The sequence below is a fragment of the Myxine glutinosa genome, chromosome 1, assembly GCF_964187855.1.
Source record: "Myxine glutinosa chromosome 1, kmMyxGlut1.1, whole genome shotgun sequence".
NCBI lineage: Eukaryota > Metazoa > Chordata > Myxini > Myxiniformes > Myxinidae > Myxine > Myxine glutinosa.
Genome location: NC_136261.1, coordinates 176,097,574 through 176,125,060, shown reverse-complemented (window position 1 = coordinate 176,125,060; position 27,487 = coordinate 176,097,574). Strand labels below are relative to the sequence as shown.

Sequence of the window (27,487 nt, the reverse complement as noted above, 5' to 3'; positions counted from 1 at the left end):
GCGTACCGGGTGAGGCAGCTGGCGAAGGAACAGCTCGCGGAACAGAAAATCCGGAGAGTGCTCACCGAGCAACGAGAGCATGTAGTCCATGCGCTCGGACGGGCGCGTGTCGCCGAGCTCGGGCAGGTCGAGCAGGCGCCGTGCGCGTGCCGCTGGTGAGAGGGCGAAAGCGTCGAGGAGGAGCGTCTTAATCGCGTCATACTTGTCAGCAGCTGGCGGGCGCTCGAGGAGGCTCAGGGCGCGGGCCGCGGTGGCGGAGCCGAGTGCTGCCACGACATGGTGGAAGCGGGTGTCGTCCGCGGTGATGCCTCGCAGGGCGAACTGGGAGTCCGCGTGGGTGAACCAAACAGCCGCGTGAGCCTCCCAGAAGGTAGGCAGTTTAAGAGCCACTGCCGTGTCCATGTTCGGGGTCACCAATGAAGGAGCTGTGCTCCAACGCGAGTCGAAAGGATTGACGCGACCAAAGACGGAAATTCGTCCGAGTTGCTTTATTGCACGTATCAAACTCGGGTACTCTGAAAAGCCCGTTTATCGGGCAGCAATATATATACACATTTATGCCGGAGCGTTTGCCCGGGAAAAGCGAGACCGGGCATGCCCGGGTGTCAAGGGCGAGTCCTGGAAAGGCGAGTCTGGACCTGCCCGGGCGTGCTGGACGAGGCCTGGCAAGTCGAGAGTGGGCATGCCCGGGCGTCCTGGACGAGCCCTGGAAAGGCGAGAGCGGGCATGCCCGGGCGTTCTGGGCGAGCCCTGGAAAGGCGAGAGCGGGCATGCCCGGACGCTCTGGGCGAGCCCTGGAAAGGCGAGAGCGGGCATGCCCGGGAAAGACGAGACCGGGCGTGCCCGGGAGGTTCGGGCGAGCCCGGGAACAGCGACTTCGGGCATGCCAGGGAGAGGCGCGTCTGGGCCCGTCCGGACGAGCCCGGCATGGCGATTGCGCCCTGGCCGCGTCCTGGCAGGTGCAAGGCGATTGTGTACACCCAGCGGTAACCGCTACAGCTCTTTATTTCTTCTGGTTCCTCCTGATAACTCCATCTATGCTCTTTATTTCTTCTGGTTCCTCCTGATGACTCCATCTTTGCTCTTTATTTCTTCTGGTTCCTCCTGATGACTCCATCTTTGCTCTTTATTTCTTCTGGTTCCTCCTGATGACTCCATCTTTGCTCTTTATTTCTTCTGGTTCCTCCTGATAACTCCATCTTTGCTCTTTATTTCTTCTGGTTCCTGCTGATAACTCCATCTATGCTCTTTATTTCTTCTGGTTCCTCCTGATGACTCCATCTTTGCTCTTTATTTCTTCTGGTTCCTCCTGATGACTCCATCTTTGCTCTTCATTTCTTCTGGTTCCTCCTGATGACTCCATCTTTGCTCTTTATTTCTTCTGGTTCCTCCTGATGACTCCATCTTTGCTCTTTATTTCTTCTGGTTCCTCCTGATAACTCCATCTTTGCTCTTTATTTCTTCTGGTTCCTCCTAATGACTCCATCTTTGCTCTTCACTTCTTCTGGTTCATCCTGATGACTCGAATGCAGTATTTGGTTTTCCATTCCATCCATGTCTCTCCGTTCTACCTGTGATCCGATCCAACGGTACTCTCACCGTCACTGTTTACACGAGGTCTCCATTCCACATCAACGGAAACATTACGATCTCTCTGGTGAGACTTGTTTCCCTCAAGGATCCAACGAATTGTGTCCTCCGTTGTTATAATTATTTATTTAAACTGCTATTCAAGGTTAGAGTCCTTCATTACCACCGCAATCATCGAAGATGGACGTAGGTTATGTTTTCATTCCCGTCTGTTTGTTCGACTATCGACTGTGAACAGGATATCTCAAAAAGTTATGCACGGATTCGGACTAAAGTTGGATGGATGTGGGACAAGGACGAATTGATCAGATTTTGGTTCAGGTCTGAATCCAGACCCGGCCTATCAGTGGAATACAAAATGTACTGTTCAGCCTGGCGGAGGTATGCTCGCTACCGAGTGTCATTCTAGTTTGTTACTTGCGAAATCGAAGAGAGGAGGGGGGGCTGAGATATGGAGGACCCGAGTGGAGTACGCACATACACACAAACACCGCATACACACACACACACACACACACACACACACACACACACACACACACACACACACACACACACACACACACACACACACACACACAAACACACGATACATACACACACAAACACCATACACACACACAAACACCATACACACACACACACACACAAACACCATACACACACACACACACACACACACACACACACACACACACACACACACCATACACACACCATACACACACAAACACGCACACACAAACACCCTACACACGCACACGCAAATACCATACACGCACACAAACATGCACACACAAACACCATATACACACACACACACACACACACACACACACACACACACACACACACACCATACACACACACACACACACACACCATACACACACCATACACACACAAACACGCACACACAAACACCCTACACACGCACACGCAAATACCATACACGCACACAAACATGCACACACAAACACCATATACACACACACACACACACACACACACACACACACACACACACACACACAAACACCATACACACACACACACACAAACACCATACATACATACACACACGCACACACCATACACGCTGACCATACACGCAGAGCATATATATATATATATATATATATACACACACACACACACACACACACACACACACACACACACACACACACACACACACACACACACACACACACACACACACACACACACACACACACACACACACACACACACCTGTCGGGATGCCAGCTCTTCAATTATATGTTCCCACCCCGGAACATACCTTCGGCGAAACCTCCTTTTTTATAAGCCTTCGTTCCATACATTGATGATTCCATACGTTCCATACATTAATATATCTATTTCTCTTCAGTTCTCTTCTATCCTCAAAATTGCTTTTTAAAACGGTTGGAGGTTGCTCGGTCTCACCGGACATTTCGTTTTTTTTTATTGATTTGATTTTTATCCTTAAACGATCCCTTGTTTTCTCCTTGTTTTTTTTTTCTGTGGCTTTATCCTTCCAAGCAATGCAATGGAGGTGAACAGACTGATCGTCCGCGCCAGCGCCACGGACACACGTGTGAATCCATGGGCGCCGCCATGTTGATCACGTGATGTCCCTCGACCTATCACGATCGCGTCTGTTCTCGTTTACTCGGAACGCTTCGTGGATTTATCTTGGCGCCGCCGCTCTTTGGCCTCAGCGCAGCAGCATTGTCATTGTGTCACGACAGGTCACTGCGGATGTGTCGCTCTCTGCCGTCTCCGGACGCGATTTCCTCAACGCTTCACATCTCCATAACAACGCAGCTACCAACGCTCCGCGTCAACAACACGAACGCACGACCCAGCTGTTCCGGGTTCATCTTCCTCCTGTGATTGTGCCCTCGTCCGATGGAGCCCGGTATTCTTTGCTCGCACTCACTGACATTCCCACTGCGGAATCCTTTCGTTCCTCTCTTTGTGTTTTAATGTTGATTTCGGGTCCAAACCAGAATCCATTCACGTCTTGTTTCTTGTTTATCCTTCATCATTGTTACAATCACCACATCGATGCATAATACAGGTTTAAGTCCTCGTCCGACTCCATTGGATGATGACAGACAATGTTGAACTTTATTACTATTAGGCTTCGAAAAAAATGAAATTTAGTTATATCCAGAGTCACGTCCTTCCATTGTCCTTTGTATGTTATATTATATATTACTTGTAAAGGTGCTCTATAAAACGGTTTGTTACTCGGAGTCGCTTCGTGACGGGAATATGAAGAGAGAAGGGGGGGGGGAGGGGGCAGGGGGCAGGGGGCAGAGGAAGAAGGGGAGGGGCGGGGAGAGAGAGAGAGACTTGACTTTTAAACTCTTTGTTTTTGAAAGTATAAAACAAGAGTAACACCAAAGGAAACTCTTGAAGGAAAAATCAGCAAAGTCATAGAAATCCCGAAAGGGAAAAACAATCAGAGACAGAGACAGAAGGCAGGAGGAGGAGGAGGAGGAGAGGGGCGGGGGGAGAGAGGAGGAAGGGGAGAGAGAGGAGGGAGAGGAGGAAGGGGAGGGGCGGAGGGAGGAAGGAGGAGGAGGAGGAGGAAGGGGAGGGGAAGGGTGGGGGGAGGAAGGGGAGGGGAAGGGTGGGGGGAGGAAGGGGAGGGGAAGGGTGGGGGGAGGAAGGGGAGGGGAAGGGTGGGGGGAGGAAGGGGAGGGGAAGGGTGGGGGGAGGAAGGAGGAGGAAGGGGGGTGGGGGGAGAGAGGAGGAAGGGGAGGGGTGGGGGGACAGAGGAGGAAGGGGGGCAGGGAGAGAGAGGAGGAAGTGGGGTGGGGAGAGAGAGGAGGAATGGGGTGGAGAGAGAGGAGGAAGGGGGTGGAGAGAGGAGGAAGGGGGGCAGGGAGAGAGGAGGAAGGGGGGCGGGGAGAGAGGAGGAAGGGGGGTGGGGAGAGAGAAGAGGAAGGGGGGCGGGGAGAGAGAAGAGGAAGGGGGGCGGGGAGAGAGAAGAGGAAGGAGGGCGGGGAGAGAGAAGAGGAAGGGGGGTGGGGAGGAGAGAGAGGAGGAAAGGAGGGGCAGAGGGAGGAAGGAGGGCGGGGAGAGAGAAGAGGAAGGGGGGTGGGGAGGAGAGAGAGGAGGAAAGGAGGGGCAGAGGGAGGGAGGGGGAAGGGGGTCGGGGGGGGGGGGGACCTGGCTAACATTTTTGCGTTGCCACAACGTTGCTACTACATTTCACTTTCGTTGTTGCCACGTTTTTCTCTAACGTCCTAAAAACATTGGAATGTTGAGTTTTGTTTATGTTTCCACAACGTTTATCATGACTTTATGCTATTGTTATTATAACTTTGCAGCAACGTTTTTATAACGTTATTGCACGTTCGTTTGCACAACAATGACAGGAACATTTACACAATGTTGCAGGAACGTTCAAACGTTGAGTTTTGCTGACGTTTCCACAACGTTTTATCATAACGTTGCGTTAACGTTATTATAACTTTGCAGCAACGTTTTATAACGCCATTGCAGGGACATTTACATAACGTTTTTTGTTTCATAACTTTATGGTTTAACATATTCAGATATCAATAAAAACAGGACACTGAGATTGTGTTTGTGACATTTATTTTGTACTTGTTTTTTTGTGTTTGTGTGAAAAATGAAGAATTGAAATTTGATAATTGAAAAAACAATTGTAATTTGAAAGCAGGTCGGCTGGGCAGGTCGATGCTGTTCTTCACAAATCACCATCATCCTCACACCTGTAGTCCATCTGCACTGCATGAACTATACACCTGAAGCAGTCGACATCTGAAAAAAAAAAAAACCCATCAATAAAAGGGCTTTTTAAATTATCAAGAGGGGCGAGAATAATCATTCTTCATAGATATCCAAAACATGTATTACCCTTTATTTGAAGCATATATGAAAGGTCATAGTTATCCAAAACATGTATTACCCTTTATTTGAAGCATATATGAAAGGTCGTAGTTATCCAAAACATGTACTACCCTTTATTTGAAGCATATATGAAAGGTCTTGCTTGCATATAAACGTTTTTATAAGAAACTTGTAACGAAACAAAAATCTTGCTGGGTCAATGTCACCAACTTCTGTATCTAAACTGTTAACGGATTTCAACGAAACCACTGTCAGCTTAAGTTAACACATCGCATCAGTTATCCCTCCCTCCCCCTACAAAGCTGTTTTAATTTAAGGCGTCACGTGCAAGGACCCACAATGCATAGCGAGTCCTTCAGCGCTAATCTACTGCACCTGAAACTCCCAAACACAAATAGAAAACGAACAAATGAATCCATAATGCAAAAAATTACCTTTTTATGCTCAAACACTTATAGGAATGTAAATAGGATCTGAAAAGTGAAAGTATCGCATTGGAACCTCAAAATTATGGTATTTTCATAAATCATATCGAGCAGTCAAATTATAAACCCAATAATGATGGTAATCAGGGCCAGCGCCAGACTATTTTGTGCCCAAGGCAAGGCCAGCTACTTGCATCCCTTCCCCCCCACCCCCCCAAATTTATTTTGCCAACTTCGATTAATTAATTCACCCGTTTTCCTGACGATGATCAATCCATGCGCCCAACGACGAAATGGCGGCAGCGTTTTGACATGCCGGATGTGTGACGTATGGGAGAAGGCGCATGGGAGCAGGCTACGTCCGTTTCAAACAGGATGTGACGTATGCCACGAAGCGTACATGCTCAAAATTTATCACCTACACTATTATGAACAATTAACTATTATATTTTCCTTTTATGATGTTTTTTCTTAAAACAATAATTTGTATCAAACTGTGACCCTTTAAGGTTCAGTAATGCGCCCCTCTGATGTCTTCACCCTGGGCGGCTGCCTAGTTGGCCTAACGGTAGCGCCGGCCCTGATGGTAATAATAATAATAGTATTAATAATATAACACCAGATTAATGTTCGGGGGTGTTACATATTGTTACGGACCGCGGATAAGATGTTGGTTTGCCGAGCGGATGGCCCCGCGGCCCTAACAGTTACCCCGACTAACCCGATTCCCGAACGTTGGCCGGATCGCGCCACAGGTATTCAATAGGGAAAAGACAAAGGCGACACGGATGTGAAGAAGAAGAAGAAGACAAAAAGGTTGGAAATACTACTAAATTTATTCCTACTATTTACACGCTCAAAGTAACCAAGGAGAAGGAAGGATAATAAAATAATATACAGAAGAATCAGAGACACAGTGCAATTATTAGCTTACCTACAGTCTTAATTATTACCCAGGGACAGAACAAACAAAGACAGACTCACGCGGGGAATGATGATAGGAATGGCAGGAGGTGGATGGTTGGAGGGGGAGGAAGGTTCAGCTGGACCCGCAGCACGGTCGGGTCAGGGATTAGCAGCCGCCGCCCCTTTCTCGATCGGCGCGTTTAGCAGCCGCCGTTCCTTCGCGGCCCCGTTCGAAAACTGCCGTCAAGGCCCCGAAGCTGCTGTGGCTGAAGCTGCTGTGGCTGCTGCTGCTGTGGCTGAAGCTTCCAGCTGGACCCGCAGCACGGTCGGGTCTGGGATTAGCAGCCGCCGCCCCTTTCTCGATCGGCGCGTTTAGCAGCCGCCGTTCCTTCGCGGCCCCGTTCGAAAACTGCCGTCAAGGCCCCGAAGCTGCTGTGGCTGAAGCTGCTGTGGCTGCTGCTGCTGTGGCTGAAGCTGCTGTGGCTGAACTTGCGGTGGCTGGAGCTGCTCTTTCCGGGATTCCTTACTCAACTCTTCTCAACTCAACTCAACTCTTCTCGTACTCAACTCCTGCTCAATCCAACCACCCTTTCTCTCTTGCTTGGTCCAACAACCTCTGTTCTTGCGCACGCGCTTTTATAGCGCCTCAGGCGATCAAGCCGCCGGCCTTCAGGACACGCCCCTCGGTGAGCTCGCTTCGGCCCTGATTGGTGGGCACAGGCCCTCTGTCTCCACCCTTGATGACGATGGGCGGGCACGCCCTTCTTCCCCGAGCTGAGCACATGCTTAATGGCGGCTATTGTAGTTGGCAGTCGAAGTTTTGGGAGTGGGAATGGGGAATGAAAGGGAATCTATCTTATTTCACTTGGTGCAATGGAGTGTCATCTTAATGGAAGACAAGGCCTTACCCTAATACACATAATAAGGAAATAAGCTACTGAACAGGGATATTATGGTGTCCTTCATGTATGCTTTATGGAACTAACTACGGGAACGCCCTTTGACCTTTATACAACACTGGAGTAAGGAGGGCGATATTTTACAACAATTTACACAATAACAACAAAAAAAAAAAAACATTCTCATATCCACAACAATATAAATGGATTAACCAAAGGACCAGGAGGCGGGTTTCTTCCAAGGGCAGTGAGTGAGTTCAATCCCGAACCGAACAGCATAAATTACTCCAAAGCGAGCGCAGCACACAATGAGCATTTAATCACCCCCACTTCCGTCCCGTCCTCACGCTCCAAAAACCAACCACCGGAAGTCCCTTCAAGAAAATCCGGCCATCTATATATAATGGAGCAAGGGTATATGTATGCATGTATGTATATATGTATATATTGTTGCGGTTTTAGAACCCACACTTGTTGTAAATAACTTGTAAATATCCCATCATTTAATAAAGTTAAAGGTTGCACCCTTAGTTAGTCCATATGCAACACGTAGGCCACCATAGGAACTTTTGTTATTTCATTATTATGTGTTTCAGATAAGGCCGTGTTTCCAATAGTTGAATCTGCGTTGCATCAATTAAATAAGAGTAGGTCCCCAATTCATTCTGTCCATTTTGCGACGTCTCCCTCCAAATTCTGTTACGCGCCTTGGTTAGCTTTCGCTCAGGCGCCGCCATTGACCATGCGGTCGGCTCGAGGAAGAAGGGGGCGGAACGCCAAGGAGAAGGTGTGGCCACGTCAACTAGCCATCAAAGGCGGAGCCGGTAAGCCCTTACCAGCCAACCAGGGCTGAGGTGAGCTCGATGGCGGGCGTGGTTTTGAAGCGCGCGGAGTGATCTAAAAGCGCGTTATAAAAGCGCGCGCGAAAAGCCCTTTGACGGACTCCTTTTGAAAGACCTGCGTGCAACGGACTCATTGGGAGAGAGCGTTGATAACGGACTTGTGGGTATATGCGCTTATTGAAAGGACTGAGCCAGGAGCGCACATTTGCGAAGGACTTGTTGGAGGCACGCGCATTGAGAGGACCTTTGGGAGAGGGCGCGTTTGGCACTGCCATTCAAGTATTACGTGCGCTAAAGGACACGAGCCTCCCCCCCCCCTCACCCCCCCTGCCATATGTAAGGTTCGGTCGCGCACCAACGATACACAGATATGCCTGCCGGGTTTCGCCCGCGGAACCGGAGCCCGGACGGGGGTCGACTGGAGCCTGGATCATCTACCTGGACCTTCCACCCTACCCACTACAATCCCGTGTGAGTGTGTATGTTTATCCTGGGGTGTTAAGTTAAGACTGTGTAGTTACGCCTGCCCTGTGTCCTTCTCCTTCTTCTTCTTCTTGTACATTCTTTCCTTTCCTCTTCTTTTTGGTTGTTAATAAATTTACCTTGTTCTTTCTTGGTTTTTCCCTAATCCGATCGCCTCCGTCCTTTCTTTCAATTGAGTACCTGCGGCACGATTAAGAACCGCTCAGAATCGGGATAGTCATTGTTAATGGCTAGGACCGCGGATCGCTAACCGCTCGGCACTTTCCATCTTATCCGTGGTTCGAGCGGGAGTTATTTCCCTGCTCGCGGTCCGTGTTGGTAATTAGGTATTTGGGACCCAAATTGACCAATCACCCTACCCAAGACCGACCGGGAGGAGCGTTGTAGCTTCCAGGACTCGGGACGGCCAGCTTAAAAGGACAAGGGGATGAACCCCCCCTTGATAAGGGGAGAGCCGACCCCCGAATCCGTAACAATTGGTGTCAGGAGTGGGATTGGACCCAAACCAATTTTTTAAATCTTTTGAAAAAATTTTGGTCAAAATTATGAGCGGCCAAAATTTAGTATTAAAAACCAAATTAAAATCATGCCATGGATAGTCAAGGCGATCGGATGCCAGTGGGGGAGATAGAAGAGGAGTTAGAGGCAGCTCAGGACCCCAGGGAGGAAGTGGGAGAGATGGAGGAGGAAAGCAATGAGGATGCGGTAGTGGGGGGTGCAGGCGCACAAAATGGCGGCGCCTCGCACATGGCGACGAGGGTCGCGCCTGCTGCACAAATGGGGGAGGGGAGGGGGAGGGTAGACATGCAAGCCTTCATGGCGCAGATACAGGCAGCCATACAATTGGGGGTGGACAAAACACAGGAGCAAATTGGGGAATTGAGAAATGAATTGGGCGATCAAATTGGGGGATTAGTCAGTAAATTTGGGGGATTAGAAAATCAATTGGGAGGATTGGAAGATAAATTAGGGGGTCAATTGGAGGACATGGGTGGCCAGGCCCGAGAAATTAATGAGGGCTTGGCGAAGGGCAAGGCCACGTATGAGGTAAAACAGATGGGGAGAGACAGAGACCACGAGTTGGGCGGGAGAGGCACATCGGTACTCAACGAGGTAGCGCGGCTTGAGGAGCGCGGGAAAAGCGAGTTGGAGCAAAGCGAAGATACGTGGACGGGTATAGAAATCGCGACCCCGTGTATGGGGAAGCTGGCGCCCGCAGAATTAGAAGAGAAAATTTTATTATCGCCAGCGGTCGTCGAGGAAAAAGAAATTAAAGAATTAATTATAGTCGTAATTGAAATTGGAGAGACTGCGTACTTAGAAAAGCACTCGCGGGAGGAAAAAATGGAATGCATGCAAAGTCTGTATTCGCATCGTGATGCCGTGCTTAATCACCAAAATGAAAGTTTGCAGGTGGTGGAGCGAGGAAGAGGAAGCGCCAAGGTGAGTCGGGCTGTATATGTCGCGAAAAGGTTTGGCGCGAAAGGATTTTTCGCGCGCTTGGGATCCAGACGGCACCCGGGCGTTCGTGGAAGGTCCTTTGTGCGCTGTGTAAGAGCGAATGGCGCGCGTGTGCGAATGGCGCCGGAGCGCGAGTGTGTTGCCGAGTGTGAAAGCGAATGCACATCGGAGTGTGATAGTGAGGGTGAGAGTGACACGGAGTGTGAGTTGGTTGAGGAGCGTGTGCGAGGGTGCACACCTGAGTTTGTTGTGGCGAGTGTGCGAGGATGCATATTGGAGCGCGTGAGTGGGTGTGCGACGAGGGATTGCACACACGTGGGTAGGTGTGCGCTGAGTGGGTGGATGCAGAAGTGCACACCCGGGAGCGTTACGGAGTACATAACGGAGGAGAGGTGTGTAACAGAGGAGTGTGCGAGCAGCGAGTGGTGTGCACCTGAGTGTGGAGCGGAAGAGTGTGCATGAAAGAATGCAGTAGTAGAATGCGTGGAGTGTATGAGAGGCGTTGGAGCGCTGCATTTGGTGAGTGTAGAACGGAACGCGTGGTGTGAGCATGCGATGGGAGCATCGACGTTGACCGGGGCAGCGGTTCGGCGACGTATAGCCGACGCGAGCTCTCGGGGCGTGGTGCACTTTGTGTGCTGCGGGGGTCGGCGGGGATCGGTGCCGCGTCGCTCCTGCACGGAGCGCCGTGCACGATTCGGGCCGGGCCCCGTCCTGTACGGTCGGTACTGCGCTTTGTTAGGCAAAGCGATCGGCCCGGTTCGAGGGGAGGTAGGAGGGTTCGGAGCGGCGCCCCCTTGCAGTGGAGGCACTCCGGCCGGGCAAGGCTGGGCCACCGCGCATGGGAGCGAAAGGCCCTGCGTAGGGATGGTGCTTGGAGCCTTGGCCCGACAAAACCTCCTCCCCAGAATCGTAAATGCCGGACGGACCCAACCTACAGGAGACTGACCATCTGCACGGATAGCCGGCTTTTCGAAGCCGAGCTGTGATGGAAATGTATTCGAACCGAGAGGCTCAAGTGTAGTGGACTGGCATAGTGATAGTGATGGCGAATGGTATACGGTGTAGAGGGATGGTAGATCTACCATCCCTCACATCGTACCTTTTTGGGGCAGAGGAGCTTTAGTTTATGGGGTATGGCAATACAAACTAGCCCGGGAGGGTTAGGATAATGTTAGGGAATCTAGAAATGACTATAGGTGACATGAGATTTAAGTAGTGACTTTTGTACAGGTAGTGGGGACGTAGAGTAGAGTAGGTGGATTATAACGACGAGGGAGTGCAGTAGTATAAAGGGATGACGGGGAAGCACGAGTTTTAGAAGGGAGTAGTTAGTTTAAGTGATGCGGTGTGTGTGAGCATGAGGTTTCGCATGAAATGAGGAATTGCGTATGAGAATCTTTGTGGTGAGGGTGATGAAGTGAGGCAATGCTCGAGAAGGATGTGTGTGTGTGTGAAAGTGTATGAACGGAGTATTGTGGATGAGTGTAATTGTGTATTAAGTGCATTGGCTTGCATGGTGTGCAAGTGGAGAAGAGTAGTATGGAATAGATGGTCTGGAATAAATGGTATGGAATGAATGGTGTGGAATACGTGGAGTGGAGTGGAGTGGAGTGTATGGTGCGAAGGAGTGGATGGGGGAAGGATGGACCCCTTCACGAGTACCCGGGGAGGGCAGTTTAAAAGTAGGTAGAGGGAGTAGATAAATTGTGGTTGAATATTGACATCTGTGGTGCGGGTAGTTGCACAGAAGTGTTTTGTTGGGTGCATGAGTGTATGGAATGGCTGGGTGTGTGGCCTGTTAGTGCGTATGGTTGGTTGGGCACTCCGCCACTGGTAGTCTGTCGGCCAGGTGAGGCCGCAGGTGGGCTCTGGGAGCCAGGTAGAGTTGAGTTAGAGTTCAGCGGGGCCCGAGGATCCAGAGGAAGGACCCGGGTAGCCCAGTGCCAGAGAGGGCACCGAGGGAGTGAGCGCCAGGGAGGGCCTTCCCCAGGTAGGTTAGGGTGAGGAGCAGGTAAGCTCGGGTGGTGACGTTCAGTGGCGGAGGTGTGCAGGTGAGCGGACCTGCTGGTGAGCCACATGACCCAGCCCTGAAATTGTGCGAGGGCACAGGTTGAAAAACCGGGGGAGTGAGACCCCAAAATTGGTGAGCACCACAGTATGCTCAATGGGAATTGGTTTTTAGAACCACATAGTGTAATGATGGCCAATGGTTTTGCAGGGCAAGACCCCGGGTAGAGTTAAAGTGTTAATGCCATTTAGAAGTATAGCTAGGATGAAAGTCTCTTCGCACCATCCGCATCCACTCACCTGTGTGATGAAACTCCACACCACATTTTTTTGCAGACATTTGGAATGAAAGACGCATCTCGACGTGGGGGGCATTGTTCGATATTCCATGGATTGATGATGAATTTGGTTTAGAGGGGATGGGAAAGACAAGACGTAGAGACGGATTTGTAAAGTGTGTAAATATGGGGTAGGGGCAAGGGTAGAGTAGGTGACATGGGGGGTGACGTACGCTAGGACGAGCTTTCTCGGCTCGCTCTCCTGCGCCCCTCATATCGCATTACTTTGTTTTGATGTGTACCCTTGCGCCCCTGCCCGCTCATCTGCTTGTCCTTCCTTCCCCACTCATGGGCCTTGTTCTTTTGTGCCCGAGGGAAGTGTGCAGGTGACCGCAGTTGTGTGCCCGCACCTTTGCTGCTTCCTGCCTGCACTGATGCACCATATGGACCACACGTTCTGTGGCCTGGCGTCTCTGATGGGACCGACCATTGTGCCAGCGGTATCTGGTTGCGGACCACTGCTTTTAAAGTGGCATCCATGCCATGCAGGTGGACCACCGGAGTTGGCTCTGCTGGCCAAATCAATAATAAAAAGCGAAATCAATAATAATAAAATTTTATTATATTAAAATGTTTGTTCTGTGCATTTTCAGTATGGTGCTTCTTTGGTGCTCTTTGTGTTTTTTTAGTGCTTATTGGTGCATTTCTTTATTGGTGCATATTGGTACATATGGTATGGTGTATCGGTGCAGTGCATGGCAATGGCATTTTCCTCTTTTCAAAAGATATTTTTCTTCCCACAAAAGACAGGTCCTGGGTTGTAGTTGTAAATAATCAAAATAGTAGTGTTTTTGTAAATAATGCTCCCCACCGGCTTAAATGTTTAGTTTGAGAACCATTCCGTAATTCGGTTAATTGTGGGCGTGAGTCAGTTAGATAGGATGCAACGCAGCAGGCGGGACATATTTAGTGTTAAAACTGTCGCACTCAGGGTGAGGTTAAAAGTAGAGGGTAACCACACCTAAGTGTCACATTAAGTTAAAGGATAGCCCATGTGCTTCGGCTCGGGATGAGCCTGGAAAAAGGGAGGGTGCAGTGTTGCGTTTTTAGAACCCATACTTGTTGTAAATAACTCTTGTAAATATCCCATCATTTAATAAAGTTAAAGGTTGCACCCTTAGTTAGTCCATATGCAACACGTAGGCCACCATAGGAACTTTAGTTATTTCATTATTATGTGTTTCAGATAAGGCCATGTTTCCAATAGTTACCTTCGCAAAAGCGGAAGGTTATGTTTTGATCGCTGTGTATTTATTTGTATGTCTGTGTGTGTGTGTGTGTGTATGTTATTCGCATAACTCAAAAAGTATTCAACCGAATTGCATGAAATTTGGTGGGATGATTGGTTATTATACGGGACACATTTGATTAGATTTTGGGAGCAATCGAGTCAAAGGTCAAGGTCAAGGTCACAAAAAGGTCAAAATCGTATTTTTGTTGTTCTGTTCCCTACACTCCCATGCCAAGTACAGAACAGTAGCTGCGGCGAAGGTATGCGCTCTACCGAGTGCCCGTTCTAGTTGAATCTGCGTTGCATCAATTAAATAAGAGTAGGTCCCCAATTCATTCTGTTCATATTGCGACGTCTCTCTCCAAATTCTGTTACGCGCCTTGGTTAGCGTTCGCTCAGGCGCCGCCATTGACCATGCGGTCGGCTCGAGGAAGAAGGGGGCGGAACGCCAAGGAGAGGGTGTGGCCACGTCAACTAGCCGTCAAAGGCGGAGCCGGTAAGCCCTTACCAGCCAACCTGGGCTGAGGTGAGCTCGATGGCGGGCGTGGTTTTGAAGCGAGCGGAGTGATCTAAAAGCGCGTTATAAAAGCGCACGCGAAAAGCCCTTTGACGGACTCCTTTTGAAAGACCTGCGCGCAACGGACTCGTTGGGAGAGAGCGCTGATAACGGACTTGTGGGTATATGCGCTTTTTGAAAGGACTGAGCCAGGAGCGCACATTTGCGAAGGACTTGTTGGAGACACGCGCATTGAGAGGACCTTTGGGAGAGGGCGCGTTTGGCGCAGCCATTCAAGTATTACGTGCGGTAAAGGACACGAGCCCCCTCCCCCCCCCCCCTCCCGCCATATGTAAGGTCCGGTCGCACGCCAACGATACGCAGAGCTGCCTGCCGGGTTTCGCCCGCGGAACCGGAGCCTGGATCATCTACCTGGACCTTCCACCCTACCCACTACAATCCCGTGTGAGTGTGTATGTTTGTCCTGGGGTGTTAAGTTAAGACTGTGTAGTTAAGCCTGCCCTGTGTCCTTCTCCTTCTTCTTCTTCTTGTACATTCTTTCCTTTCCTCTTCTTTTTGGTTGTTAATAAATTTACCTTGTTCTTTCTTGGTTTTTCCCTAATCCGATCGCCTCCGTTCTTTCTTTCAATTGAGTACCTGTGGCACGATTTTGGAACCGCTCAGAATCGGGTTAGTCATTGTTAATGGCTCGGACCGCGGATCGCTAACCGCTCGGCACTTTCTATCTTGTCCGTGGTTCGAGCGGGAGTTATTTCCCTGCTCGCGGTCGGTGTTGGTAATTAGGTATTTGGGACCCAAATTGACCAATCACCCTAACCAAGACTGACTGGGAGGAGCGTTGTAGCTTCCAGGACTCGGGACAGCCAGCTTAAAAGGACAAGGGGATTAACTCCCCCTTGATAAGGGGAGAGCCGACCCCCGAATCCGTAACAATATATATATATACAGGGTGAATCAAAGGTAGCGCCCGCGCCCGATTTCTGTTTTTTCGGCTGTCAGATTCTTTCTGGGATGTCATGTTGTTAATAATTGTCTTGCAGATTATTAATTTTCTTAATTTATTTATTTTTGTTTTTGTTTTGCAGGTTATTGCTGAGAGTTTGGAAAGTTACTGAAGTTGCACCAAATTGAACCATGAATTACCTTTCAATGAATCAACGCATTGCGGCCGTGAAACATTACGACAAATGTAATGAACAACCAACGATGGCGGCACGCCGTTTGACACAGGAATTCGATATTAACCCACCCCAGGGAAGAAACATACGATTGATTGTCGAGAAATTTGAAGCAACAGGGTCGGTAGCCACTGCAAAGAAGTCCGGTCGTCCGAAAACAGCAACGAATGTAGCTAAGGCTGAAGAAGCCATCAGGAGACTGGAATAAAGTCCGCAAAAGTCAACTCGCCGTTTATCTGCAGAGTTGGAAGTGAGCCAATCAAGTGTTATCCGTATCCTTCACCAGAAAAACTGGAAACCTTACATTCCACGCTTACTGCATGCCCTTCATGATGGAGATGACGACCGGCGTCTTCAATTTTGCAAAGAGTTCTTAGCTAAACTTGACGAAGAGGACACAATGCTAGACAACATCTGGTGGTCAGATGAGGCATGTTTTAAGCTTAACGGCACAATTAACAGACACAATTGTGTCTACTGGGCTGTGGAGAACCCAAGAGTGACAGTTGAGAAGGAGGTAAATTTACCTGGCGTGACAGTTTGGGCAGCCATATCTCCATTAGGGATACTTGGACCCTTTTTCTTTGAGTGATCTGTCACTGCAGAAATTTACCTGGATATGCTGCAAACCTTCTTTTGGCCCAGGGTACAAGTTCAGGACTGTTATTTCCAGCAAGATGGAGCTCCACCTCATTAAGGACGTCATGTTCATCAGTGGCTTGATGAAAACTTTCCCGGAAAGTGGATCGGCCACCGCGGTCCGATTGAGTGGCCGGCACGCTCCCCAGACCTTACACCTCCAGATTTCTTTCTTTGGGGGCTCATGAAAGACCTTCTCGTGAAAAGCCTCCTACTATTCAGGAATTGAAGGCTCAAATCACTGCAAAGTTTGAGGAAATTGATATCTGCAAGCATGTGTGCCACTCTGTGCCTGCTCGGCTGCAATTGTGCATCGATCACGAGGGAGGGCACTTTGAAAATTACAAGTAAAACAGCTTGGTACACCTCCGTAATAATTTTCCCCCGAATAAATGGTTAGATAAACATGTCATTCATTTATTTCTACCTTCTTGTACACTGTAATACAAATGGCAAACAAACAATCAACTGACAGAAATATATAAATAAATAAATAAATAAATATATAAATATATATATATATATATATAAACAGAAATCAGGTGCTAATTTTGACTCACCCTGTATATAAACTATACAGTATATATATATATATATTGTTACGTGTTCCTCCCCGACCTCCTGGTCTCGGTATACCTCCGAACCCCGAGAGGAGCCACGGCAGAAAAATATGTTATTCTATATTAGAAATCAACAGTGAAACCACACCAATGATTTTAAACGAACAAATGTTGTATTAAAAATCACACACAAATAACAGTACAACAATAATAGGAATCAAGAGTACAATCAATATCTCCTATGATGGTACCATCAGCTAACATGCATAAGGTAACTCACTGTGCTCCAAGTGAGTGGAAAAGAACCTTCCCCAATGTCTCTATAACTCAAAGATAATCCCCTCCTGCGAGTAGTCATGAGGCAAAGAGGCGATGAGGCGAGTAATGAGGCGTAGGCAAGGCGTGGACAGTCACGTGGTCCAAACCAACCGCAAACTGGCGGTGAAAAGGGAAATCCCACAGGCGCGAATCAAACGTGTACCTTCACAGTTCAATCAGCGAACCGCAGCGTAATCTTCAAACGCCGCTTTTGTGCACACACATCCCCGGCAGACGACCGGATGGTGAGAAAAGCTGACACGTAGCAACACCTTTTTCGGGGAACGAAGCGCGCGGTTCAAAATGGCCGACAGCTCTTACTTGAGTCGAAGCGCCCAGGCGAGGATTCTCCGGAACCTCAATGCCTATACCTGACTACGCAGGGTTCTCAATCCTCCAGCGATAACACCTATCGCAGGAAAGTCCTTTCAAGGAGACTCAAAGGTTACTCGCGGCTTTCGTTCGATCACGCTCGCTACGGAGCTTCAAGACACGCGTCTTCTTCCACTTTTCTCCTCACGCCTTCTTCCTCTTCCCTCTCGTCGTCTTCCGGTTCGGTTTCCTGTGTGTGTGTGTGTGTGTGTATATGTGGGTATGTGTATATGTGTGTGTACGTGTGTGTGTGTATGTGTGTGTATATGTATGTGTATATATATGTGTGTGTCTGTATGTGTGTATGTGTGTGTATGTATGTGTGTGTATATATATATATGTATATATATATATATATATATATGTATGTGTGTGTGTGGATGTGTATATATATATGTGTATGTGTGTGTGTGTGTGTGTGTGTGTGTGTGTGTGTGTGTGTGTGTGTGTGTGTGTGTGTGTGTGTGTGTGTGTGTGCGCGCAACACATTTCAAACTGTATTTCCCATGTGCACGCACATGCATTCACATGTTATCAGAAATAAATATATTGTGTAGATTACATTATTTGTGGATCTGATAAATTGGCTGGAACCATTTTGTAAAACTGAATTTGCAGCAACTAAATGAAGATGTCCAAATGTCACACACGTCCATGCCCCTGGGATTCCCACGGGTGACCCCACTAGTTTGTCTAAATTATTGGAGTCACCTTGGAAAGTATGGCAGGATTGTCAGATATTTGTATATTTCTCTAAAGGCCACCATGATGCAGGCATGGGGCTCTTGGAGAAATACCCGGAAAAAGAGGACAGAAAGAGGACCACACATGAAGGTAATGCCCAGAGGATTGTAGTTCAGAGTCAGCAGGTGTGGCGTCAATTATTGGAGGCACCTTGGAAAGTAGGGCAGGATTGTCAGATATTTGGATATTTCTCTAAAGGCCGCCATGATGCAGGAACATGGCTCTTGGAGAAATATCCAGAAAAAGAGGACCAGACACGAAAGTAATGTATTGAGGATTGTTAGTTTAGGGTTGGCAGATGTGGGGTAAATTTATTGGAGGCACCTGGAGAAGTAGGGCAGGATTGAAAGATATTTGGTAGGGAAGAGAGGGGTCACATTGAGGAGATATTTCACAAAAGGCCGCCATGATGCAGGCACGGGGCTCTTGGAGAAATATTCAGAAAAAGAGAAACAGACACGAAAGTAATGTATTGAGGACTGTAGTTCAGGGTCAGCACTTGTGGGGTCAATTACTGGAAGCACCTGGAAAAGTATGGCAGGATTGTCAGATATTTGGATATTCTCAAAAGGCCACCATGATGCAGGCACGGTGCTCTTGAAGAAATATCCGGAAAAAGAGGACCAGACACGAAAGTAATGTACTGAGGATTGTAGTTCAGGGTCAGCAGTTGTGGGGTCAATTACTGGAGGCACCTAAAAAAGTAGGGCAGGATTGTGAGATATTTGGTAGGGAAGAGAGGGGTCATGTTGAGGAGATATTTCACTGAAGGCCACCATGGCGCAGGCACGGGGCTCTTGGAGAAACTGTTAGACTTTTGGTTTTGTTTTTAATAATCGGTTTGTAGCGGTAATATTTATACTTTCTTTACATCTGGATAACAAGTCTTTGTTTTGCAATTGCTGAATCTATTTTTTTTGTAATACTCATGCAGTTCATGAACCTCTGGTTGCAGCTGATCATACAAAGGACAGTGTGAAGATGGAAGAATTTGAAATCGTGAGGGTCAAAATCGAGAACGTGAATTCTGATTTTTCTGAAGAAGTGGGAAGACCCCTGGACGATGGTGAGTTGTGAGAATTTCATAAATGGGATATAAAGGAATGTCTTTCTCCTGCTCGTCATGGGATTTTATATGTGTTTTCTTTCAAAATGTAGTGTCTATTTATTATGTATACGTGGCAATTTTGGGTGGAACTCATTTGAGGAAATTAAAATTTGGAAAGGTAAAAGAAGGATGGAAGAGAGAAAGAAGGTAGTGGAGTGGGGAGGGAAGGGAAATATGTTTGGGAGTAGATATGGTTTTGGTGCGAGAAGGGAGAGGATATGTTTGTCGGGTTGAGACATGAAGTTAGGAGAGTAGTGAAATCCTTCACTGCATTTATGTTGAACAAATATGTAGCCCCAGGGTAGCTTTATTTGTACATTTTAATCCATTGAATGACATTTCTGTTCATTAGCAGATACCAGAGGGCAGAGCATGCGATAGCACAATAAACTTGAGGGTTTGTCAGAATCAATATTTTTGAGAAAACCTCGAGTTGGTGATGATTTTTCATTTTCCATTCTTTACCTTTCACAATTTTGGTGATGTCAGACAGAACCTCAAAATGTAAAGAAATTTGAGCTCTTGCTGATTATGTTACGTTCAAGGATGGGTTCAATGGGATTTATGCAGCAATGATGAATATGTTTGCTTTCATGCACTGTAGTATGGATAACTTGTGAGGATTTAACATGTATTTTGAAGGAGGTAATATGGGACTTTCACAATGAGTTAATCCATTCCAGAATTCTCAGTGCGCATGTGCAGAAACCCCTAGAAACAGCAGTAAGTGGGTCATGTTAATGTATGTTGTGCGTGCGAGATGAGGATTGTTTGCGTAAATATCACACAAACCTTCTAAAAACTTGGAAACCACAGATACTTGGAAAAGTGCCTGAGAGAAAGGGGTGTGCCTCTGCACAACGAAGGAGTTGGGGAACTGTATCAGCTCAACCAAAGGGCTGCATTCTTTCAGCTGTCTGCACTGCAACTCCCGACTATGTGGGCCGTTTCAAGGCCCGAAGGATCATAGACGGGCGCATTCTACCCAAACGCTCGATCATCGTTGCCAAAGAATGACATTGAACCTTGTGGGAATGCCTCCTGTGAACATGGCAGGCTTGGTGATTTATTTAATTGTGAGCAGAAAGAGAGGTGAGTATGGAGGAGTCTTCCAGGATAAATACTACACCATGCAAGAACACACAAGATGGTTGTGGAGAAAAAGTCAACATCACGATCATTCAAGGGAGATTTTAGGGATTCAGACTGAGCATTGACAGTGGGGATGCAGCTCTTGTTGTTAGAAGAAACCCTTCAACCAGGGTAGGGTCAGGCCTGTCAGGCCTGTCATTCTGGGAAAGAGAATAGGCAGGCATAGATACAGAAGAGACTAGGACATCCTTTGAGAGGCATGGTTCTGCTAAATATAGAATGTCTGGAGAAGCAGCAAAAACCTTTATGAAGAGATGTTTGATGTTGGAATAGGGTGTTCTAGTGTTGGAGGTACAGGTTTATGGGCAATGTGGAGCAATGGGAGTTTAATTGGCATGGGGCATGGGGCATGGGTGAATGGAAGAGGCCCCTGGCAGGGGCCATATGGACTTTTATGGTTATAATGCCACTATTGTTGTTTCGTATGCAGCTTGTGGCTGCTGGTTGCATCACTTTCTGGAAGAGTGGCTGTGCCACTGATGCAGTGCCCCTGTTGCCAGTAAACTGGTACTCATTTTGCCGACCTCGGAAGGATATTTAAAAAAAAAAAATAACCACCTTTAGAGGCCATTTTTCCCCGCAAAGCGGGGGTTGGCCTTTTTCGGGAACCGTGGTTGTTGTTGTTTTTTGGTCCCCTATTTCAAGCAATGTTTTACGGCCGGATGCCCTTCCTGACGCCAACCCTTTTTGCCGCCTTTAACGACAAACAGGGAATTACCAGTGAACTGGTACTCAATTAGCCGACCTCGGAAGGATGACAGGCTGAGTCAACCCCCCTGGCGTTAATTCAGCGATCGACCGGGATTCGAACCCAGGATCCTTGGATCCTAAGCCAGCACCCTAGCCGCTAGCCCAACCACATCACCCAACTAGCCAACAACATCAACATCAACAACAACATCAACAACAACATCACCCAACAACATCAACGCTAGCCCAACTAGCTCGGAAGGATGACGGGTTGAGTAAACCCACCTGGTGTTATTTCAACGGCACAGCAAGGGCTCAAACTTAAGACCCGAAGATCTTAAACCAGCTACCTTAACGGTTAAGCCAACACCAGGCTATAATGCCGCTGGGATGGTCGGGAAGAGCTCGGGAGTGGAATGCCATTTGGTGGGGCACGAAGACGTATACGAGGGGCTGAAGGGAGCAATGTAAGGAAAAGGTGATGTGGTGCGGCCATGGTGTTACTTCACCCGGCCATGGTGTTACTTTGCTCATTACTGGGTTTCATTTTGGAATTCCAAAACTATTATCAGTTCCATTGACATATGACAACAGTTCGGTGAGACAAAACCAGAATGGTACACTTACCCCAAAAAGGAGTTCAGGCTGAGCAAAGAGAAGCATGTCAAACACCAGTCAGAAACTAAAATTTTGCAGATTATCCCATCTTGTTTTGTAACTTTCCTTCCGCATTTGCCAGGCAGTCATCCCTGTGGTTGTGTCATTTTCTGCCAAGCTTCAAAACAATATGCGCAACTGGCCATTTACATGGCTATCACTTTGCCCTCTCTAGGCTCGGTCTAGGCCTCAGGACGTGAGGTCTAGGCCTCAAGGCCCACCTAGAGATTCCCAAATTTATCTACCAGTGAAAATCCATTCCTTACGGATGAGAAATTCCCCCGGAAATAGCATATTTTAGTGTGACTTATGATATTTAGTGTACTTTTTGTCGTACAAGTGCCATTAAATATGGCTCCCCACTATGGGCTTTTGCTGGAACCTCCAATTGAGCTTTCTTTGTAGCCAAGGAGTCCAAGACCCTCTGTGTTGATGATGCTTATCATTTTTTGCTTCTTACTTGCCGCAGGCAGATTTGTTGCCTTGCCCCTATCTTGCCACCCTCTGCAAGTCTAAGCTTAACACTCAACTTGATTCCTCTCTCCTCTCCTCTCCTCTAACATATGGAGCAGTTTTCCTGAGTTGGTTGTCTCTTGCTTTCATTTTTACTCTCGCCAGAGGAGGGGGTATTGCATTTGAGTCCATTTGTCTGTCTGTCTGTCTGTCTGTTGGTTACTTGGCAAAAACATTTTTTTGACAAGTATGTTGATCTCTCCGGTTTGTGTGTTTGTTACTTGGCAATTTTTTTTTTACGGCGTAGCCCATAAGGCAAAGCCGTCTGGAACAGTGTTTGTCCGTCTGTATGTATGTATGTATGTCCTCTCAAACGTATACCAATCAGAGCTGAGGATTTGGTCACATGAGAGGGTGATGTGATTACGTCTGATGTCATTACGGTGGCACGGCAGCTGACTCTCCACACACCACCATTTTGATTTATATGCCATTCATTCCGAAGATATCGTCGAACCTGTCATATATCACATTCGCCATGCTCCACCTTTACGTTTTTCATTCAATGTGAAACACAAACAAACCGATTGTTAAAATGATCATCAACTATCGAAAGCATCGGCGTTACGTCTCTTCCAACAAAACGGTACGTACCCAACCCTTGTGGGGTATAATCTAGATTACAGTAGATCTTCCCTCAGTTCTGTATGTAAAACTTACCTCACCGATGTCTGGATTCCTCCATATTTCTTTGTTTAATGTTACAAACAGCATTAGCGACTGTTTAAAAAGCTAATCATGTATGTTTGTAATTTATAATATTTTACAAGCCTGGCTACGCCACTGTTATACTTCTGGTCTTGTTTTTTGACAAGTATGTTGATTACGCCGGTTTGTGTGTGTTTGTGTGATTGTCTGTCTGCTTACTTATACTTGCCTACATACAGGTCTCAATTTTAAACCGATCTTCACGAAACTTTACCAAATGGTAGAGTCGTGGTCCGACCAAATCCTATATGTTTTTGAGGTCAAAAGGTCAACATATGCCAAAGGTCGACCACTTTTTTTTTCAAACTTCTAAAATCCTCAATTTTCATCCGATTGACTTGAAATTTGAATAGGATTTTCACATCAGCAAACTGAATGCAACCACCAATTATTTTTGAAATCGGCATAGGCCAAAAGGTCAACATCATCCAAAGGTCAACAACAATGTCAAATTTCTAAAATCCTCAATTGTCATCCGATTTACTTGAAATTTGAATGGGATTTTCATATAAACAAACTGAATTCAACCACCAACTATTTTTGAGATCAACATCGGCCAAAAGGTCACCATAGGCCAAAGGTCAACCACTTTTTTTCAAATTTCTAAAATCCTCAATTTTCATCCGATTGACTTAAAATATTCATAGAATTTTCATATCAGCTAACTGAATCCAACCACCAACTATTTTTGAGATCAGCATTGGCCAAAAGGTCAACAACAATTTCAAATTTCTAAAATCCTCAATTTTCATTCGTTTGATTGGAAATTTGAAAAGGATTTTCATATCGGCTAACTGAATTCAACCACCAGCTATTTTTTGATCAACATAGGTCACAAGGTCAACATAGGCCAAAGGTCAACCACTTTTTTCATATCTCTAAAATCCTCAATTTTCATCCGATTGACTTGAAATTTGAAAAGTATTGTTATGTCGGTTGGGTCGGGCATATATAGATCCAGGTAGATCTGCATAGGTAGGTGCTTCTTAATTTAATTTGAAAAGTATTGTTATGTCGGTTGGGTCGGGCATATATAGATCCAGGTAGATCTGCATAGGTAGGTGCTTCGACTGTCGTGATAGTGAACCTCACCTGTAATTTCTGTGTAGGCTGTTTGTTCGGATTAAGTGTATACCTGTGATCATACGAGGATGATCGGGTGATAGGTAGAATAGGGATTAGGCTAACTCCCCGGTATGACAAACCTGTGATCATTCATTTGTCCCTTATGGCAATACATCACATCCATTAGCTAGGCCCAATAGAGCACCACATTAATAAAATCCCCCCGCTGCCACAATGACTTACGGACAAACAAACAGCAAGCCACCACGTACTTGGGTTGACCACACCGGCATAGCAGGCAGGCTGAGAGCCACACCCAGGAGAACTCGTGATTGACAGGGGGGAGGGGCAAGCAACAACCCGAGCACCGATTGGAGAGGAAGGGAGCTGAAGGACGTGCCACACTGATTTGCCACCACAATGACGTGCCACATGATGACGTAACACCAAAGGTGAGAGACGCTCAGCCAATCAGTGCGGAGGGCATGAACGAACTACCAAAAAGGGACGCGCTCATTGGAGGAGAAGTGCCGGTGACGTGAAAGGTCACAAGGAAACGAGGCACTGGTTGGCAGAGGGAGAGAGCAGACATCACGGGACGGGCAATAAAACAACTGGCTCGCCGACATTTTCTTCTACTCGCTTTGGCTTTTTTCCTGCCCGGACCTCCCTTCTGCCCTTGCCTTTCTCTCCGTGTGGACCCTTTTTCCTTTGCCAACCACGAATTGCCTGCGTTACAACGGACGTTGGGGTAACATTGGAGCGCCGTCGATTCTCCTCTCTGGCGTTCACGTGCGAGCGAGGCTTGCGGCTGAGCGGGCGAGACCGGCGTGAGCGAGGCGCACAGTGAGGCCTGACGGAGCGTGAACACCGGAGCCTGGACGATTCCGGACGGACCACATCCAGACAGATAAGACGCACCACACAACGTTTTCTTTTATTAACTATTCCATTGTCTTGTATTTGAAGTGAAGTGTAGGAGCGCTCCATTAGAGGGGTTTAGTTATTACCGGCGCGTTTCATTGTTCTCGGGTTCCGTAATAAATATTCTTTTTTGTACATTTTACATCCGACTCGGGTTTTTTTTATTTTTTTTTGTATACAAGATCGACGCTCGTGAAAGAGCTAAGATTAATCACACAAAAAGTCAAACCGACATAAAACAAAAAATAAGGGGAGTGGTAGACAAGATGGGGAGAGAGGGGGAAGGACACAAACACAACATTTGAGAGCAGGGACATCAGGAGAAATGTGGGAGGGGGAGGGCTTGGGGGGAGGTGGGAGAGGTATAAAACATATGAACACTGCAAGGACTTCCAGGAAAGAAGTTGGAATTTCAAAAAAAAAAAAAAATAGTGTATGGGGTGAATTAGCGGGGGCAGAAAAGATCAAGGTTTTCGATGGGGGAAGATAAGAGATGGTGGTGAACAGCTGTTTTAAAGACCTGGAGGTAGGAGTGGGATAGAAGGGGGTGGGGGAGTTTGTTCCAGAGGCGGGAGAAAAGGGGAATGAAAGAGTGAAGGTGAGCAGAGAGCCTAGATTTCGGCAGTTTAACCATAAGAGGGTTGCAGGCAGATCTTGTGCGACCTGAAGGAATATTGGGGGGACAGAGCACAGAGAGAGCTGGGGGAGCAAGGCCGGAGAGGAGTCGGTAGAAGACAGAAAGACCACCAACCTGCCTGCGGTGAGTGAGTGAAAGGCCCTCGGAGTTAACTTCATCGCAGGAGATTCCAATGATTCTGAAAGCTTTGGTTTCAACAGCGTGAAGCCGAGCTAGGTGTGAGGCAGGAGCACCAGCCCAGAGGGGGGAACAGTATTCCATTGAGCTGCGGATGAAAGTCTTGTATGTGGTGAGGAGCTCAGGTGTGCCAACGAAGGACTTCACACGACGGAGGATGCCCAGTCGGCGACTGGCTTTGGAGGCCAGCTTGGAAATGTGGTTTTCCCAAGAAAGATCATGGCAGATAGTGAGACCCAAAAGCTTGAGCGACAGAACTTCTTGGAGAGGATTGTTGAGAAAGTAGATGGGAGGGTTTTCCAGTCGGTCCTGTCAGAGAGACTTTGTAAGAGTGTGAGATTTGTCAGGATTGAAAGACAAGTTCCACTTGTTTGACCAGTCTGTGATTTTGTCCAGGTCTGCAGAGAGTGAGGAGGATGCAGACTGCCGATCTGAGGGATGAGGAATGGAGCGGCAGATAATGGAGTCATCAGGAAAGAGATAGAGAGGATTTTCCAGAGAGTCGGATAGATCATTGATGAAGACCAGAAATAGCACAGGGCCCAGAACACTACCTTGGGGAACTCTAGCCAGAACAGGAAGGGGAGATGAGAGAAATCCATTCAGGGCCACACGTTGCCTACGACCAAAGAGGAAGTCCGCAAGCCATGAGTGGAGATTTCCATGGATACCATAGGAGGAGACTTTGGTGAGCAGAGCTGGGTTCCAGACCGTATCGAAGGCACGTGATATGTCAAGTGAGACAGCTCTGATTTCCTGTTTGGCATTGAGGACCTCCATCCATTGTTGAGACAGCAGAAGCAACATGTCCAGAGTAGAATGACCTAGTCTGAATCCAAATTGATGATCAGAGATCAAGCCATTGGAGAAGAGGAAGGATTTGATATCTGAAGCAATGATGGATTCCATGACTTTGCCGATAATTGGAAGCAGGCTGATTGGTCTGTAGTTGCAAGGATCTGTTTTTGTACTTTTTTTGTGTAAAGCGGTAATGTTTGCTGATTTCCAAGATGCTGGCACATGACCTTGAGCAAAAGAGAGGGTGAAAAGAACAGAGAGAGGGTGAAATAGAGTGGAAGAGCAGGATTTTAGGACCCGTGGGCTGATGCCGTCTGGTCCAGTTGCAGAATCAGAGTCGAGGTTTGACAAAAACTTCTCCACCTTGTCAGGAGAGAAGGACACAGAGTCCAGGAGCAGTTGGGTTCTACTCGGAAAGGTGGGAACAGAGAGAGATGGGTTTGGGACACAAGATTTTGAGGCAAACACAGAGTTGAGGCATTCGGCTTTGTCACGTGCGGTGTCAACTGTGTAGCCATTTGAGGTAAGGGAGGGGATGGAGGGGGAACAAACACCAGAAACGGATTTGACCAGATGCCACCAGGATTTGGAGGAAGGAGACAGGTTTGAGAGTTCAATCTTGAGTGTGGAGAGATAGTGCTTCCTGGCACT

General features: G+C 47.5%; 1 protein-coding gene across 2 annotated transcripts in view; it reads left to right on the top strand.

Moving 5' to 3' along the window:
- The first annotated feature begins 2,897 nt into the window (after positions 1-2,897).
- LOC137416782 (uncharacterized) overlaps positions 2,898-27,487 on the top strand; it is a 35,965-nt gene continuing 11,375 nt past the window's right edge. Inside the window, exons 1-2 of one of the 2 annotated variants that reach the window (XM_068102408.2) lie at positions 2,898-3,514; positions 19,363-19,473. In XM_068102408.2, coding sequence (XP_067958509.2) covers positions 3,505-3,514; positions 19,363-19,473 — 121 coding nt within the window. In that variant the 5' untranslated portion in view covers positions 2,898-3,504. Of the gene's footprint in view, positions 3,515-13,174; positions 13,338-19,362; positions 19,474-27,487 lie in introns of those variants that run through there. The other variant, XM_068102407.2, reaches the window with a different exon arrangement.